This window comes from Pyxicephalus adspersus, chromosome 11 (genome assembly GCF_032062135.1).
Source record: "Pyxicephalus adspersus chromosome 11, UCB_Pads_2.0, whole genome shotgun sequence".
NCBI lineage: Eukaryota > Metazoa > Chordata > Amphibia > Anura > Pyxicephalidae > Pyxicephalus > Pyxicephalus adspersus.
Genome location: NC_092868.1, coordinates 46,162,680 through 46,182,891, shown reverse-complemented (window position 1 = coordinate 46,182,891; position 20,212 = coordinate 46,162,680). Strand labels below are relative to the sequence as shown.

Sequence of the window (20,212 nt, the reverse complement as noted above, 5' to 3'; positions counted from 1 at the left end):
TACATCCAGACAATTGGCATTCTTTACAAAGAGATCAGTAATGGCGGCTTCTATTGCTTATAATGGTAGATCTACTTTAAGAGTCGAAATCCAATGTGTTTTAGTGGTCAACCAGAAAACTTCCTTTTATTGGGGATTGGATTTGGAAGAGTATTCTGGACTGTTGTAGATCGAGGCTCACTCAATAGGGTTAACTAACAGCTGGCAGCAAGAGTTGATTATTGACAAGGCCCCGATTTGACTTCACAAATCAAATCATTTTACAGCCTCTACCATTTTTATGTAATTTGTGATACAGCAGGGATGGGTTGAACCTCGGTAGCTGTAGCGTATATGGGAAATAGAAGGAATTACATCAACAGGGGCAGGGAGAAATGAAAACATGCCCAAGAAGACATTACGTATCTGAACTCCTTCCTCTGTATTTCTCAATAGAAGGTTTTTACCATCTTTGTTCATGCATCACCTTGGACTAAGATGCTGGGCAATAAATGACATGATCATGCAAATTTTGGTGCCTCCACAATGCCCATTTGGCTCTCTACACCCAGTACACATCTCACAAAGATCCACTTCTAGTTCTCCAACCTCTCATCTTGTGGTTTGCTACAAATAAAACTTGTAGTTGTGCAGGAGAATTGGTGTTAAACTTACTTGGCAAATCTTCCCATGGTATTTTTAAGAAGAGTAATAATAAGGTATCATGGTCAGAAACTTTATAACGACATAGGCCAGCAACTTTATCTTCTATGATTGATTAATAGGCTGTAGTCAAGGAGAACATATGTCAAGAGAACAGTAAACCCTTCCTCCATTCCACTTATGTATACAACTAATAACGGCATTTCCATCCGAATAATATTCAGCTTCCCAATACAGCAATGGACAAGAATAAATCATATCCTTGGCACACCCGGGCAATTGGTTTGCTATTAGTCAGACTCAGCTCGGATTGGATCAGGAAATAAGTTTTGACTAAACCTGATACAATGTAGCAAATCCAAGTGATACAGAATAATGTTCCTAAATGCCATCTAATTTGTTCAGTGCACAAGGTTTAGATTAGTGGGCCTGGGACCCATCAGAGAAAGTGAGCAGGAGGGCCCACAAAAATGCATAAAGCTATTGTGTGACCCCCCACTGTATATGGCACAAAAATAGTTTTGGACGGTGATCACAGCGGCCCACCGAAGGTTTAGTTTAGTCCTCCAATAGGCCAGTGTGACACTGTAGAGAAAAACAAATAAAACATTTGCCCTTGGACCTCTTGGTATTTAATAAATCAATGAGAACACATTTCTCAAAATATTTCAAAGTTTAGTATATTATTAGTGTTATAAATATAAATGTTATGCAAAGTAATTAAAATATTAATTTTTATGTTTGTATGTGCAATGTTGATGATTTTCTTAAACTTATTTTGGGCTCTTGCATACCCTCCCTGTAAAATTGTGCAGTTGGCAGTTCCATGGTGCACAACAAACTGCTGCTGTGTGTCAGGGAGCAGCAAACCGCACAGCGGGTAACCAGATTTGCACGTGGCAAAAAGCGTAATATAATTTTTCTAACTGCCCCAACTTTTACCATGGGAAAGATCGGGAACCTGACTGGGCCAATTGCAAAATTGGTGATGTGCTATTACCTTATGGCATGCGGATCAATTTTTAAATTTTCTGGTGGGGAATCAATCACTGCCATTAAAACCACATGGACCCAGAAGATTTCCTGTTTGGTGAATGTTAGATTCACTACATTATAAATAGACTCCCGGGATTTTATTCCAACTAGGGCATTGGTTGTTTAAACATCTTTCCATGGTGAAGTCATCGTACATGCTTTAGATATTCATAAATGACAAACACAAAGCCCATTCACTGCACTGTACGGATCCAGCTGGCTCCCATCATCCTTGCTTGATAAAAGCGTGTCCAGAACCTGTTCCTGCTACTGCTAGGCCAAGAGGAAGCACATGTTTTAATTCTTAGACCAGATGCAGGAGGGGTCACGGCATGGACCATCCTATAGGCCACCAGTACTATAGCCGTAATCCAAGAGCTGTTTACAGACAAACTGACGGAATCTAAATATTTCATTCCAGGGATCATAAAATCTCTGAGCAGTTACCAGCTAGCTGCAGCAATCATTTTAGGCATATACTGCACATCGTTACAACTACAAGTATATCTACCATCATTCATATGTTGTTTGCAGAAACTATAATTAAAATCCATGTAAGTGAATTGTTTTGCATTATTAAATAAAACCAGGTATGTACAGGTAATCTTGTGATATGCACATCACTGCCAGAGGGTGACGCTGCTGTTCAGTGTTTGTAGCTCACCAGGTTATTGTGTCACTTCTCCAACATACTTGTTGGGGTATGGATGAGCATTTATAGAGCATACAGATCCAAGGTTCCTCTTCTTTCTCTGTTAGCATGTCTAAAAGATAATTAAGCTTATTTGACGAGGGATTTTGGAAGGCAGGCATAATGCCATCCTCTTCTGCAATGTCCTACTCAGACCTACCTGGTCACCAAAACCAGTTATATATAATTTATATATATTGTATATTAGGCTGAATTCACATGGACTTGCTAGCTGGTGGTCACTCCGGCCCCTTAACCCCCTCTGCTGCAAGTGGCAAGCCCTAACCCACCCCTAGCTAGTTCTTGGGGAAAGCATTTACCCCTTAGAAGATGAGAACCTCTGCTACTAGGGCAAGAGTAAAAGGGCAAAGTGTTCAACCTAAATCTTCCCATTTAATGTAAGCCAAGGCCAGCAGGGGTCCACTCTAAGCTTATGGGAGAATTCTGCGGGGAGCAGCACTGCTGTCTATAGAATTTAGGACAGGTCTGCCTAAAGACTAAAGCAAACCAGTTAAATATAGAAACCAAATGCATTGACATGAATTGTTTAACTTGCCCAAGGATTTGTAATTCTGTGCTGTTGGGATTGTGATTTTGGCACACCTGCCAGACTTCACAGCCAGATCCATGACCTCCTTGCAGACTGTAATACAGCATGGTCCAGGATTCACCCCAGCCTGTGGCTTCCAATCTTCTGGGGAAAAAACATATTTAATGATTTGTATTGCATTTAATAGGCTATGAAAAAAGAATCCCAATAGCTGCCATGGGCCACAAGGCCCCTTCTATATTTAGTATTAGTCATACCTGTGCTTGGTGTCCCATAATACCAAATGTGCCATTTATATTATTAGTATTATTAATAAACAGGAATTTTATAGCTCCAACATATCACGCAGTGCTGTACATTAAATAGGGGTTGCAAATGACAGCCAGATACAGACAGTGACACAGGAGGAGGAGAGGACTCTGCCCAGAAGAGCTTACAATCTAGGAGGCATGCATTTCCTTAATTGGCCCTGGAAAATCTAAATAGTGGTTCCCTGCAATAAAAGAACTGTTACACTCCCCTCTCCAATGGCCAAGTCTTTTATCTTTATTCCATTCCAGTGTTGCAGCCTCTTTGCACACCTTTTGTTTTTATGCACTCGGAATGTATTCAGGTAATTCACACTAAGGCCCTCATTTGATAAAGCTCGCCACGACTGGGGATATTACACTTTCATCAGTGAAGCTGGGTGATACAAAAACCTGGAATGGATTTCCTAAAAGTCATTAGCTATTAGTTAGCAAATGTTTTCAATTCTGGACCAGATTCATTCCAGGTTTGCTGGATCACCCAGCTTCACTGATAAAAGTGTATTCTCTCCAACTTTGGGGAACTTTAATGAATCAGGGCCCAACAGTTCAACGGGGGTTCAAGCAAAGTATTTAGAAAGAATGTTAAAGGCATCCCAAACACTTTATCAAATGCCTGGTAATAGAAGACTATGTTAATGTTATTTTGGATACGTAAGGACCCCTTCTATAGGATAGTAATGTATATAAAGATCTCATACACCTATATGTATAGACACACCACAAGGAAGCTTGCCAATAAGGGTCACTTGGATCAAAGTCAATACATTTTGTTTGTATTTCCAAACTGCCAACGCTAAACACACAGACATGAGCACACACGTCTTACTGGACCGAATGTCTGCAAGATTACAAAGGACTCTGCAAGAGCAGAAAATATTCCTCTGCAGGCTATCCATGCATTATGCAGGTAAATGATCATTGTGATTATAACTAATTAAAGATCAATCAAAATGATCACAATCAAAATGACTTTTGAGCACTATCAGGCAAATGGTTTTGTTTTTTGTTTTTTTATATTGTTAGCTATTGTATTCAAATCAAAATCACTTTATTGTTAGGATCAAACAAGTGGAGAATTCGGCGAATATTTGTAGTTGATCCCAAGAACTGATTTAAATGCATTCTAATATCAATCAAATAGCATCCAGAGAAATTTGCATAGTGCATGAATAGCAGGAGCAGATATAAAGAGGTGAAAATTGTTCAACTGCACAAGGGCCCGAATAATTCTCAGCCACCTGTTAGTTACATTCATCTCTAATGGTATAATACCGACCAATGTTCTGAGATGGGAAAAGGACTCTCCTGCCATGCTATGAAATAATACACAAAAATGAACATTATTTTTTTACAGCACTTACAAGTAGTCCCCGAGTTCAGGACAACCGACATACGGAAGACTCCTGGATACGAACAAGGCTTCCCTGCTCGTTAGTGTGCAGGACAGAGGCTTGATGGGGGGGGGGGGGGCGGTTTGCATGACTTGCAGAAGAAATCTTTTGTTAAACAAAGCTGAGGTTGTGGGTGATTCTAAGGACTGAGCTCTTTCTGCAACATCCTGTACCTCTTTAATGACCAAGACAAACTCTGCATTTGTTTCTTTTTGCATATCAAAGCACAGCTTGCTCCAGAAATTAATAAATGTCTAGGCTCCATATAGTTTTGTTTTTTTCTGTGATTAACTCACAGTGAGGATTTTATACAGTAACTGACACCACGCTGCCTAATAATATGTTCTAATAGGATTTATTAAAATAATGTACCTGTTCCAACTTACATACAAATTAAACTTAAGTACAAACTTACAGTCCCTTGTATGTAACCCGGGGACTACCTGTTTTTTATTCTGGCTTTACAAACTAACAAATACATTTTATTACTGGTTAAATAGGAAATTTAGGGCACACACACCTTAGTGGTTTATTGCTTAAAACTGCATGCAAAAAATGGTTACCATTGAATCAAATTGGTTCTTTTCCTTTTGTTTGCAGGCGGTTGGTGGCTGCAGCATTTTTTTCAGATGCTACATGCACCATCCATGAACAGCTTGCTGCCCCAGCTGTCTCCACAGAATTGAATTGGAATTGCTTGTTACTGTTTATGTGTTTTTAAGTGATGGGAAGAAGTTTTTTACAAAAAAAAAAAAAAATGCACCACTCTGCTAAGTTTTGCAACTGCTTGCAAATGCCTGAAAAAGGCCAGCAGGTGCAGCCTGTTACCACTCCAGGGATCTGTGTTTGCTAGTAAGCCCCTGGGAGCTGTGAATGTCTTGTTTTTTACCGCTGGTCTGAACACACCCATAGTGCAAGGTGACACTTATGAGAGTTATAGAAAATGGAAAGCAATGCAAGGACCACAGGGCAGGTGAGCTGTCATGGAATATAATTTGTTTCAGCATTTAGATACATTGTAAATGATAATTTGGTAGATGGAGGGTAACCCTATAAAAAGGGAGGGGACCCTTAGGGCCATTTCAGACCTGCAACCAGGCTCATCTGTAGCCCCATCCGCTCCCATTCAAGTGAATGAGGGAAGCTTTGAACCATTTTTTTCACAAGGCTTTGGCAGATTGCAATGCTTTGTCGCCTGGTTGTTGTCGTTGTAAAGATTTGCACCACAGCCGCAGCTATATGCAAATGTTTACCTGTAGCGTGCCCATTGCATGATTTCCCATCGTCCTTGTGAACCTGAAGCTATTTTCAGGAAGGTGCACAGCAGAGGTTATTCCGGAAATCTCCTAACAGCCAGCACATTCCTGTATCAGCCGGGTTTTTTACATTTAATGCCCGATGGGTTTGTTTTAGGTAAATAAATTGAAACAATTGCCAATGTTCTATTACAGGTTATCACACCTGCTGATTTGTTGCCATATCATACCTGTGATTGTCGGCACAGGTTGGAAAATGTTATGTACATGGACGGATGTTGTGACCGGCAACATGAGAATCACAATGTGTGTCATAGATGGAGGGGAACAATACAGCCAAAATATAAAAGAAATAGCCAGCCTTTTATATAATGGTAGAAATTTAATGACAGGTCCACTTTAATAGCCACAAAAGATATAAACCTACTTTATGTGCACCACATGTCTCAGATGTAAAAGTAGAAATGACAATATCACTGGGCTGAACAGACATGGGAGGGGCTTGAGAACCCCACACACTACAGGAGGGGGTGGGTACAAGACCAATATGCAAAGGTGTCATTTAAAAAGTCATTAGAATGTTGATTGGAAAAGCAAATTATATTCTGATTAAAGTTTACCTGTAGGTGGGTCTTTAAAGATAGGCATGCATTAAAGAGGAACCCCATCCAAATTTTGCAAAGGGATTTCTAGTTGCAAGCCAAATAGCGCTCGCACAATTTCAAGGCTGGAGCATCAGCTAGCTCCTCCCACACAAGCCTGGCTGTCCATGTCCCGCCCCTTTCATTCATTGGTTTGCCATATTTTCAATCATTCAGGCTCTAAGTCACATGACCCCTCCCACAAGACTTAACCTGCCTGCCTTGTCTTGAGAAGTACAGAGACCCAGTGATTAAATAAAAATGGGAGTTGATTTATTAATTAGATTTTATGTTAATGAGGGAGGGAGAAGGGGAATCAGGGAAAGGAGAATAGAAGCAGAATGAAGTTTCTTTACCCATCTTCCTCTTTTTACTATAGATAAGTATAGGACTGTATCCCAGTTCTGATTGGTCCCAGCCTTGGTCTGGATCATCCCATTGGGTATTTGTGCAGCTTTGTGTCCCCTAGGATATCAGTGACTACATTACACAGGGTGACCCTAGAACATTGCAATGCCCCTCTATATAAATATTATTACCCCATACATTCCTAGCCCATGAATCCCCCCCAGGGCTCTGTGGTTCCTCCCTCCCCAGCCTGGGAAATGGTTTGTCTTGGGCACTGAATAAATAATGAAGACAGAGAAATGCAGCCAGGAGTTTGTAGCTGAGATTTACAAGGGAAGAGCGGGTGAGGAAACATTCACACCGGGAGGGGGTAAGCGGCTTCAGCCCGGACAATGCTGCTCGTTATAAAGTAATAATATGCGGGATTTACTACCAATCCAATTTTGTGAGCGTTTTACAGCGTGTTGTGTGAGTGGAATCGGATGCGGAGCTGCTTTGCTGGAGGGAGAGGGGGAAAACGGGAAAGCGGACACCCCTCTTGGCGGAGTGGTAGGTTCCATTTAAAGAGTCTGTGTCATGTGTGCCGTGTCCTCTGGAGCGCAGGCGGCGCGTCCTGCAGTGCTGCTCATGCTTCGTGCACCCACCATGCCGCTGTGTGTTCCCTCCTGTCTCCACAGGACAACATCCTGCAAATGATGGACGACAACAAGCAGCTGGCCCTGCGCATCGATGGGGCCATTCAATCTGCCAGCCAGGAGGTGACCAACCTGCGCACCGAGCTGACAGCCACCAACCGGAGACTGGCGGAGCTGAATAGTGGCGGGGACTCCATGGAGAACAACCAGCAAGGTAAGGAGACCCCCATTCATTTAACTAGGGGGTGATGGATGAATGGGAAAACCTTTGTAGGTGCTGATCCCTACTGCTACCCCATGCTGCTAACTTTATAGGATGGGAGCCACATGGAGATCATATATAACATGGATTATATTCATCCTCTTCTTCATCCCCAGCCCCTTTATAATCATCATCATCCCCCTATCAATGCTACCCCATGCTGCTAACTTTACGGGGTGGAAGCCACATGGAGAACATGGATTATATTCATTCTCTTCTTCATCATCATCCCCCTATCAAAGTTACCCCACACTACTAACTTTATAGGATGGGAGCCACATGGAGATCATATATAACATGGGTCATGTTCATCCCCTTCTTCATCCTTACCTCCTTTATAATCATCTTCACCCCCTCATCAATACTACCCCACATTGCTAACTTTACTATAGGTGAGCCACATGATGAGGAGACATCATCCTCACCCCCTTTATATTCATCATCCCCTCTATCGATTCTACCCCAAACTGCAATGCTGGTAATAACTGTATGTGAACATGGATCATCATCATCCCCTCTATCAATGCTACCCCATGCTGCTAACTGTACAGGATGGGAGCCACATGGAGAACATATATAACATGGATCATCTTAAACCCCTTTATAATCATCACCCCCCTATCAGTGCTACCCCACACTGCTATACCAGGGATTGGTGTTGACTTTATGTGAATATGGAGAGCATATCTCATCACATCTGTCAGTGCTGCCCCTTACTGCTAACTTTTCCCAATATGAGCCACATAATGAGGATATATTATCCTCAACCTCGTTATCATCATCCTCATCATCCCCCCTCTCAGTGCTACCCCAAATTACAATGCTAGTGATAACTTTACTGTATGTGAGCATGTATCACCCTCATCCATCATTATCCCCTTTATCAATGCTACCCCACATTGCTAACTTTTGTCTATGTGAGCCTCATGATGAGTATAGATCATCATCATCATCATCATCATCAATCATCATCCATCCATCATCATCATTCAATGCTACCCCACATTGCTAACTTGTGGGTGAGCCACATGATGAGGATACATCATCTTCACCCCCTTTGTAATCATCATCATCATCCTCCCATCAGTGCTACCCCAAACTGCAATGCCAGGGACTGGTGCTAATTTTACTGTTTGTGGGATAAATAGAGAACAAATATCATCCTCATTCCTTCCTCTACAACGTACTATATGTGAGCTACATGGAAAGCGGCCATAATATGTATTATCCCTATTCCCTGCATTATCATCATCCTCTTCATCAGTTTTGCCGCACATTGATAACTTTTAAGTATGTGAGCTAATGATGAGCATGTATCACCCTCATCATCCTCTCGATCGGTGCTACCCCACACTGGCCACATGGAGAGCAGCTACAACATATATCATCCTCGTTCCCTTCATTATCATCATCTTCTCTGTCAGTGCTACCCCACACAGCAATGCCAGGGAATAATTTTCCTGTAAGGGAGCAGCTGCACCATATATATCACATTTATTCCCATCACCTTCATAATGCAAGAGACCAGAACTAACTTACCTATAGGAAACCATTATCCTCTTGTACTACCCCACACTGCAGGGCCAGGGACTCGGCTGCTAACTTTTGCATGAGAGTCACATGGAGAGAAGAGTTACACCATCTCGTCTTCATTCCTATCACCCTCATGATTATCCTTTTTACCCCACAGTGCAAAGGCATAATACTTTGTCTTACGTAGGTAAAGCACATGGGTGGGCAGCCGCACCATATCATTCCCATTCTTATTATCATCACTTACTTTGCTATGGGAGAGCAGCTGCAGCACCTCTTCATAATTCTCATCATTTTCCCACACTGCACTACCGTAGAATGGATTTCTGCTGGTGGTTATGTGCTGTATGTCTGAGCCACCATGGTGTGCAGCTACACCTCACCATCCCTCTGTCACTAATGCCCCACTACAATATCACACCATGAGCTATGGCTGCTTCTGTGTTGTGTGTGAGCCACATTAATAGTGCAGCTGCCCTACATCATCCTCATCACGTTCATTGTTATCCTTTAGGTCCACCTAGTCATGACTTGGTCATTGGCATCTCCATAGATTGCTACTGTCTTATGTGAGCCACATGAGTGTGCAACTGCCCCATTTCACCACTATCGGTGTAACTATCCTTGTTCATCACAACCTTCACCACTTTATCCTGATCAACCATCTCCTTGCCACTGTGCAGTGCCATTGATAGTGATGCAGCTACCCCACTTTATCGTCATTACCCTACACTGTGTTTGCCGCATGGGTGTGCGGATACCCCACTTTACCACTATTACCCTACGCTGTGTGTGCCACATGGGTGTGCAGCTACCCCACATCACCACCATTACACTTTGTCTGTGTTACTCAACACTATATGTGCCACATGGGTGTGCAGCTACCCCACTTTACCACCATTACACTTTGTCTGTGTTACTCAACACTATATGTGCCACATGGGTGTGCGGCTACCCCACTTTACCACCATTACCCTACACTGTGTGTGCCACATGGGTGTGCGGCTACCCCACTTTACCACCATTACCCTACACTGTATGTGCCACATGGGTGTGCGGCTACCCCACTTTACCACCATTACCCTACACTGTATGTGCCACATGGGTATGCGGCTACCCCACTTTACCGCCATTACCCTACACTGTATGTGCCACATGATTGTGCAGCCACCCACTTTACCACCATTACTCTACACTGTGTGTGCCATTTGGATGTGTGGCTACCCCACTTTACCGCCATTACCCTACACTGTATGTACCACATGCTTGTGCAGCCACCCACTTTACCACCATTACTCTACACTGTGTGTGCCCACATGGGTGTGCAGCTACCCCACATCACCACCATTAGCCTTCGTCTGTGTTACCCAACACTGTATGTGCCACATGGGTATGCAGCCACCTCTCATCACTACCATTGCCCATCATCTGTGTTACCCCATTATATGTGTGCCAATGGTTGGGCAACTCCCCACACATCACTACCATTACCCTTCACCAGTGTTACCCAACAGTGTGTGTGCCACGTGGGTGTGCAGCCATCTATCTTCACTACCATTGCCCTTTACCTGTTTTACCCCATACTATGTATACCACACAGGTGTGCATCCACACCACATCCACCTTATCTATATTCCTGTCATCTGTCTCATTTATCAGTGTCACCCCCACGTTGCCATAGACGCTGTTGTTCATGTTGTTGTTCATGTTTTCCTCTATGGTAAATGTCTTAAGTTTATTGATCTGTGTATGGCCTTAATGGTTTCATTGATCTGTTTGATCGTTTATCAGAAGCTATTTAAACTTGCTAAAAGATCAATGCCATAACATGTTTGTAGACAGATCCTTGTGTTGGTCTGCACACCTGCTGTGGTCATTTTTAGAAGGATCTTGGATTTACTTCACTGGTTTTCATTATCTGTTTGTGTAAAGAATAAAGCAGGAAGAGTGAGACTCCCAAGCAGAGCTGAATTACATCCTGGGAGATCTCGCCAGTGAGAAATGCAAAAAGCCGGCCGGTCATTCCAGTGCATGAATATAAATATTTTTAGAGGGCCCATCCTCCTGTGTGTTTTTCCGCAGTTCTCTTTGTGTGTCGTTTGCATAGTATCGAGCCGGGATAGAGTTGCCAAGAATGTAGAATCATTTTTTTTAGATACCAAATTAATGTGTCTCAGTGGAATGTTTCTTGCCGACTCAGAGGAACCAGATCTACTAGATTCCCCAGTATAGATTACCCCGGGATTAGAAGGATCCAGCATACACTACACTAAAAAGGATGCAGGCAGAGGCAGATTTGTTACCTGGGAAGTTATTGGTGAGCAATAATAATGTTTAAACATGTGAATTTTTACACTGGAATTATATAAGTGTGCCATTTTTATGGAAGAGATCATTTTGCCATAGTACTGGAATTTGTAAAACATATGGTTTATGTTAGAACCTTATAAAAGCAGCAGAACTTGTTGTGAACAGGGTGGCTCCCAAATTAAATGCTGAATTCCACTTGGGTCCCAGCCCATGGATTGGGTCGGAGGTATTTAATGCTCTATTGTTCTACAATCCTGAATTCTTGTGAGTTCCTATAAAATGAGTTTTGGTTATTAAGGCACCCCCAAATTGTTGTATGATTTTCATACCCCCAAGATAGGGGATCTGATGCATATTCCTAAGCCTTAAAGTGTAACCCTTGCTAGGTTTCTGCTGCTTATCCACCAGCTCTTTTGTTTTGCCGACCACTATCACCAGGATTAAAGTTCCTTTCCTATTGTCTCTATGGGGCAATAATTCAAAAAGTAAATCTCAAAGGCAAAAAAAAAAAAAATCAGTGGTTCTTTCTCTGAATCACAGAACCCCCTTCCACTGATTTTTTTAGAGAAGGGGAGGTGTTCTCTAGTCCTGTCCTAGGGCAACTTGTACAAGGAATAAACGTTGGTAGCCAGGATGACCAGGTAAAAATCTTTGCAAAACTGAAAAAAGAAAATTAAAGCAGCCAACCCATCCAAGGACTGATTAGCCACAATTTATGACATGCTAGTTCATTCTTTTAGCTACCTATGTCTGACACTTTGTAGATTTGTTTACTGGATACATTACAAACTGTTCTTTAGTTTGATGCAACTCTTGTTTAGAAATTCTCCATCATGAGTTTGTACCAAAAGTTTTTATCATGTATCATGTTGGTGTATAAATATGTTGTCTATTTTTTTTTTATTATTTAAATATTTTGTTGAGTCTCATATCATAATATATTGGTATTTGTAAACAATTTACAACAATACAACAACTTCCCATTGTGTGAGCCATAACTTTTAGAAAGCTGAAGGTCAGTTGGTAAGGTTTTCAAGCACCAGGTTAACTTTCTTTCATCCATTATTTAGGTATTCCCCATTTTTCTTTTACTGTGTATGGAGACTGCAGGAACTGGTTGCAGCTTATGGTGGATATTGCTGCCTCTTTGGATGTGGATAGAATTTGTAGCCATCTACAAGATCTATCCATCTGTATTGAGGGAATATGGAGGCTTCCATTGGTGACTTTTCCTTCTGAAACCACTACTTTCTTGGCTGTCATCCATGTCCTATAGCTTCAGTATTCGTTCAGCCATCGAACATTCATATTCTTCTTCCAGGACATAATGGCAAGTTATTAAAGTTGGAAAAGCTAGGTATTTTCAGTAGTTGGTCAGCAGTGGCTTCCTTCGTGATTCTCCTATTGCAGATATCCTGAAGCGGTGTCCATGGGTGAACAAGTCACTGACTTTGGCGGGAGTCATTATGATCCTGCTTCTTGACTATAAGTTGCTGCACATGTGCAACTATTTGACAAGGCAAAGATCCACAATCTGTTGCAGAGAAATGCTATTGGGTTGGGACACCATTGCCCAAATACCAAAAACAAAACCATATGCCATTTGTGATATGCCTGCAGTTCACAGTAATGAAGCACAACAGAAATAGGAGGGAATCCTAATAAGTTGCTTGCTTTCCTTCCGGATTTCTTTGGTGGGATCCTGGGAAAGTCGAGGATCCCAAATACCGTGAGAACCGTAAGGCTAAGTTCCAGTTATAATGGCCTTACATGCATTATAATGCCACCTGTGCTGCTGTCCATTGTGACGCTGACCCCATTCAATACGTTTAATGGGGACAACACAGAGAAAAATGTGTGCAGTGGTGCATGGTAGCAACACATTGATGACAACACTGAAAGCATTGTCCGTAAGTTTCTGCATTTTGGACATGTTAGGTGCAAGCCTAAAGGATGTAATGGTGACCTCTTGCAAGAATTAGGATTGTGAGCGTTTGCAAGATCCCTATGTAAGGCCCAGTTATGTCACCGACAGAACTCCATTTAAAAGTTTTTTTTTTTTTTGTATGGGTATAGGGCAGCCACATAAGCAGGCTTTGCAGTCTGAAAAATGTATCCACGTTTTTATATAATTTCACTTGTTATGTGACCAGCAAACGGTCTGCTGGGTGCCACAGATAGATTGCAGAGTGTACATTTGGCTTAGTTTTGGACTGGACGCGTATGTCTCACTGTGTCTGTGGCTCTGTATTTCACCGGCCGCTGTGCTGCTTTCTATGGAGGGTATAATTACAATAGGCTGTCATCGCAAACTGCAATTATACAAGTGTGATCACAGCTTTGGGAATGCTCGGCTCCCCCTTCCCCCACCAGCTGCCCATTCTTCCACCATAGACTCTAGTTTTGGAAAGTGGGCATTTGTGTAAAACTGAATCTGGCCATTGCAGGCGGTCACCCGGGTGTTTGTTTGAAATCGCTTTAGATTCTCCCTGGTCACACACAGCTTGGCTTGTGTCTCGGGAAAGCTGGAAGAAGATTAATTCACTGTCTGTTGCTGGAGTGGATTTATTCCAGGAGCTGGTATTTCATTTGAATCAGCAGCCGCACAATTAAAGGACTAGTAAACCAAAGCAAATCGGTGACTTTTTCAGAGAAGAGCTGCCCGCAGCATAGGGAACTGTAAAAAATTCTATTATCTATGTAGAAAATACATTGTCCTGAAATCCCGACAACATTCTTCATGCTGCAGTCTAAGGTAGGAGCCAGATTTGTTTTGATGTCTGGGTCTTCCTGCCCCGGTGACCCCAATCGCTTTTATTTCTTGTCATGGTGTTACTGAGGCATATAGTAAAGAAAAAATCTTCCCAATGGAATTTCAGATGGGGATAATGTCTGACCTTTCCCCATGCAACTGTGAAAAAATGTTTGTGCGGGGGTTAGGTTTTGGAATCTGCTGTCATTATTGAGTAATATTAACTAAAACAACTTTGTTTTCTTCTATCATTATTATACATAACTTAATTGTCCCTAAAATAAATTATATAGGGCATGTTTACTTAAATGCAAGCCCCACCAACTTCATATGGAGTCCAGTGTAGGCTCTGATCAAAGGCTAGACAAGATTTAGGCTACGTGCAATAATTATCGTTAGAAAATGAACGATTAACGACCGATCAGAGATTATTCATGATTATTTTGAATGATCATATTGTGCACAATTCTGTACATGCTGTAACGATACGATCGTTCAAATATAATCCACCAATAGTGTACACGCTAGATACGATCGTTTGAACGATGCAGGAAGTGACGTGTAAAGGAGAAAGTGTATCACAGAACAATCCACGATCACTGAACGACCGTACACACAATAGATAGCGAACGATTGTCGCCAAATCCGATCCACCAGGATGGTTGGTTGTTTCAAGTGACCTTCCTCGTTCATCAGCGTTGTTGTGCACTTTTTTTGTTAACGAATATCGGACGTTAGTCGTTAGTTTTCAGAAATAATTATTGCACGTGTGTATGTAGCTTTCGGAATCTCCCCGTTTTGGGGCAGTACTTGTACCTTGTGATTGGCTGCTACACCACTCGGAACTGCATCAAAATAAATAAATGGGATGCCATTGGTGAGCTTTTGAAAGTACTGGCAACATAACTGTCATGCTAATTCTCTGGATTCAACAGAATTTGTCAAATGCTCTTCAAAAGAATAAAAGGAGAGGAAAAAAAAAAATTGGTTTGTGGCAAATTAATAGGCTACAGGTGCACCTGATAAATGTGATATCTGTTAGGTGATTTACAACTTGGGGTTGTTGCAGTTTAGTAGCAGATGTTTCCAAAGGTTGGTCCCTGTGCAGAACTGACTTGGGGCCCCTGTTGTCTGTAAAGGGTCTGGTGCAGTTGCACAGTTTGCACCTCCTTATGTCTACCTCTGTTGCCGGTATATTTTGGTAGTAAATCATTTGATCCTTTGGAGTGCCTTGTGAATGTGTCTGATTCCCACTACTATGATTTACGTTCTGTCCAATACGCCATGCATGCATAGATTTTCTGCTGAATTACCATTTGCAATGATAACGCCTACATATATGGGCAGCACGGTGGCTCAGTGGTTAGCTCGCTGGCCTTTGCAGCACCAGGTCCCAGGTTCGAATCCCGGCCAGGACACTATTTGCATGGAGTTTGCAGGTTCTCCCCATGCTTGCGTGGGTTTCCATGGGGTACTTCCAGTTTCCTCCCGCATCCCAAAAACATGCAGTTAGGTAATTGGCTTCCACTCAAAATTGACCTTAGACTGTATTAAAGACCTATAACTATAGTAGGGGCATTAGATTGTGAGCCCCTTTGAGGGACACCTAGTGATATGACTTTGGACAGTGCTTCAGAATATGTCAGTGCTATATAAATACTGTGTAATAGTAATTCACAAATTCTTATCTTTGCTCATGTAGATTTATTATCCACACATTAGCATCTTGGTATCATAATTTCATCTTACGGCGTTCTATTGAGATCCATTCAGATAGCCCTGGCTGAACCCATGACATGGTACATTCTTTGATCATGTGGCTGACTTTGAATGAAAAGAATTCTTGGATTCCAAACATTTACGGATGCTTTAGTAGTTAAAGATTTCCATTCTTCTTTAATAATTTGCCAAGTGTAAAGCTGGTGTTACATTTTTTAGAAGCCATTTGCACTTAGTATTAATATTACGCTGTGATTGTAAGGTGGCAAAGTATTTATCCTACACAATACCCCAGTTTTGTGGGGCTGTACATTTTCTAAATAGTTTTATTTCTTTTTTCTTGAATTGTCTGCCTGTAAGGCTTTAAATGGGAATACAAATGGGGATTTTTTTCACAAAGATTGATGCAGGAGGAAAGCATTGAGCTGAATGAGTTAAAGAAAACCTGTCATGAGATGAATATGGGGCATGGCATACCTGACCTCATACAGAGAATGCTAGATGTCTGTTTTTTCCAAATAGGGTTTCTGAATTTCCAAATGTGGTCTGCAGTCCTCCTACACATCCAGTTTTCTTTCTTTTTTTTTTTTTTTTTAAACTGTGATTTTTCTACAGTTCCCAGCAGATACATTTTAGAAGTCGCCTATTGAAACTTTGCCACATTGAAAGCTAAATAATACTAAACCGATGATTTTGGAACCCATAGGCATATAAACAGGACAACAATCTAATTTTTGCTTATGGATTAGTTTGCGCTTTGCTGCTCTTTTATGTTTGATAGCCCCCCTAGGTGTTAAATTCCAATCTTTTTGCAAAATGAACTATTGATATAGTTATGAGAATAATTATAAGAATTTTAAATTCTTTTTAAGCAAGTCTTTCGATTAATTTACCACTGCTAGCCTGCATCACCAGATCCATGACCTCCACTGTTGTATTGGTCACATCTCGGTCTCCTCCTGTATCACTGTCTGTATTAGTCTGTCATTTTCAATCCCTATTTAATGTACAGCGCTGCGTAATATGTTGGCGCTATATAAATCCTGTTTAATAATAATAATAATAATAAAAACACTTCCTTAGCTTGCTAATTGGTTAGTAAAGGATCAGCAACATGATTGGTCATCATGGCATTTTACTTTTTTCAGTACATTTGTATACAGTAGAGCCTGATTTTATTTATTTATATATATTAGATGGTTTATTGCATGCCCTCGCTATTATTTCTAGTCTGCAAAGTGTGTGTATATATATATATATATATTTAGAAATCCAGGGTCAACTTAACTGATGACAAAAAAAGCTTCAAAAAGTATGATCAACAGGGTTCTCCCCAGGCCCTTTTAGCTGGGTGCACCACCCGGCACTTTTCAGCACCCACCTGGCTGTTTTTGGGTGGTTACCAAAGAGTTTGGCAACTATCCCCACGCGTTTCGTAGAACTGAAATCTGCTTCCTCAGTAGAGTCACTGGAGATAACCACTCTTTGCAACAATAGTGCAAATGGCTATCTGGGACTAGCAGGGGATGATTGTTCCTGAAAGCACCCCTCTGACCCAAAGCAGGTGCAAGGCTAAACGCCAAGGAAGACACCCCCATGTTAAAATAAAACTGCCTCCTTTGTTTTTTATTTGCATGGACATTTAATATTAGTTTAGCTTTAAAATAATAATCTCTGCCTTCTGGCGGTCTGTGTCTTATCTATCTGCCATTTCAGGTGTTTCACATCAGAACACACAAGTTAGTAGGAGGAACCACTGTTTTTAGTGGGGGGAAGAGCTATCCAACCCACTGGAAGGGTTATATACATGTAGTGGCCAAGGAGCAAAGAAGCAATGGCGTTTCAATGCACAAACCTCCGGTTAAGTAGCTGTAGATCTGTTTCTTTTACAACCCTGTGTTTTTATTTGAGTCACACCGTAATGATAGGGTCACTTTTAACATTATTTAGTAAATGTATAACTAAACCTATGTGAGGTGCTTGACACTATTCCATTTAAAAAAAAAAAAAAAAATTAGCTTGTTTGTTGCCCTCGAAGACTTGAGTTGGACATCTCTGATATATAATATATGGGGGTAGTACATATACACAATGGGTTTCCTTTTCTTTCATTGCACCATATACAGGCACCTAATTTCAGGCACTGAAATTGTAAAAACTGCTATAACTTAACCTGAGCTGAATAGGATTGCCATGGTTAAACGTCCAATTACCATAGAATTTCATGGTGATCTGCAGTTCTATTGTAGTAATTCTGTGCTGTTTTAGCTGTGTTCGTACTAAGTGGCCACTTATACACGTATGAATGAATTCTTTTCACTTGGGCTACTTGCTTTTTTGAGGCTTTCAAATGTACCTGTCACATATGCGCAGTTACTGACAGAAGTGACTTAATTGATGGCGATCACTTAGGAAAAGCAATTTAAAATCGTTATAACATTATGGCATCTGTTTTAAATGTTTTTCCTTTTTCTTTTAACCCCCCCAGAACTCTGCTGAAGACTATTTGCATGTAAATTGACCACATTACCTATATTCAATGCAGCTTAAGAAACTGCTTTTGTTGAGCAAGAAAAGAAAAACACGCTGCACTGCAGCCAAATTATATACATTGCAGGGATTTTGGCAAACTTCATTGTAGATTTTTTTTCTTGGCAGTAGCAGCCCATAGGCCATCCGTTCCAGAGCAGGACTTTAGTTGGAAAGCTTTGAAAGCCTTTGTATGATTGCTGAGGTTTCTTTAGACCACAGTGGAGCTGGGAGCTGTATGACACTCATCCCTCTAAATCTAAATAAATATGTAGACTTGGTGAGCACAACGTGAATATTTAAGGCTGATGTCACACCGACAACTCGGCCACTATGGCCAGCCGCAGAGTCATGTGAGTGATCCTTTTACGGCTCTTTGCTGGACCAGAACCCTGCAGCAGTGTTCCCCCTAGACATTTTTTAAAGCTGGGTGGTAAGAAGCTGTAGGCGGGTGGTAGCCCCTGTATTGTAACCCAACTTTTCCATAACCACCCAATAACAGCCTGGTGGTTACTGAAAGTGCCAAGTGGTACTCCTGGCTAAAAGGGGCTGGGGAGATCACTGCTGCAGAATATCCCTCACTAGCACACTTTAACTTTTGTTGGTCTGGCTATCCGAATAGTACCATAGTAACTGGTAAGCAGTTTTTTTGCACTCCAGATGTTGGCAAGTTGTACTCAGTGTGACATGGTCTCAAAGCCAAAATTTAAATTGCAATATGAATATCTTCTTCTTCTTCTTTCATCTCTTACATTATTCTTTCAGGAGCCTCATTGCAGTCACTGCTTTTCTCTATTCTTAAGCAAAAATAGTTATCTTGTTATTTTCCCATTGTAGGTCTACAAGGTAGCATTGCCTTGCTTTCCCGATCCCTTGTTTCAGTGGCCGTAAGTTGCTGCCAAATTGGTAACTTTTTGCCAGAGGTGATTGGCATTTAAAAGTTCTTTTGGCATTGTTTTACACAGAGATAAGGGTTTGGAGTGGAAAAGGGTGGTTGATCCTGGAGTTCAGCTTTCTATTCAATGTGCTAAGACAAAAATGGAGGCTGCTATTGATAAAAATGCTAGGTGGCCTAACCATTGTCTTTTGGCTTCAACGCTTTCCAACTCACTGACCTTAGGACAATAGGCATACAGCTAATGAAATTAGAGGGAAGTCAGAACTTCTACATTCTTGTTCCTGTTTTATGACTTTTTGTAATAAAGGCTCTAGATCAGTCTTTCTCATTTTTCAGGGAACCTCTTCTATAATTACCATACCCACAGCTAATAGTATGTTTCTTACATTGCTAGCCATTGGGCAGAATGTCACCCTTACAGATAGCTAAAAAAGATCATTGCAAGTCACTTAAGCTGACCTGAGAGACACAAATTGCTCATTGCTCAATAAACCCCTGTACAAAGCATTGGTCAGACCACATCTGGAATATGCAGTCCAGATTTGGGCACCAGTTCACATAAAGGACATTGTGGGATTGGAGAGAGTGCAGAGAACGGCAACTAAACTAATAAAAGGAATGGAGGAGCTCAGCTATGAGGAGAGATTAGCTGAACGGAATCTATTCTACCTTGAGAAGAGACGTATAAGGAGGGATTTGATCACCCTGT

General features: G+C 41.4%; 1 protein-coding gene across 6 annotated transcripts in view; it reads left to right on the top strand.

Moving 5' to 3' along the window:
• Positions 1-20,212, top strand: part of KAZN (kazrin, periplakin interacting protein) — a 323,763-nt gene that overhangs the window by 188,188 nt on the left and 115,363 nt on the right. For 4 of the 6 annotated variants that reach the window (XM_072427300.1, XM_072427301.1, XM_072427303.1 and 1 more), the window contains exon 3: positions 7,543-7,714. In XM_072427300.1, the coding sequence (XP_072283401.1) occupies positions 7,543-7,714 (172 nt within the window). The other 2 variants (XM_072427302.1, XM_072427307.1) reach the window with 2 other exon arrangements.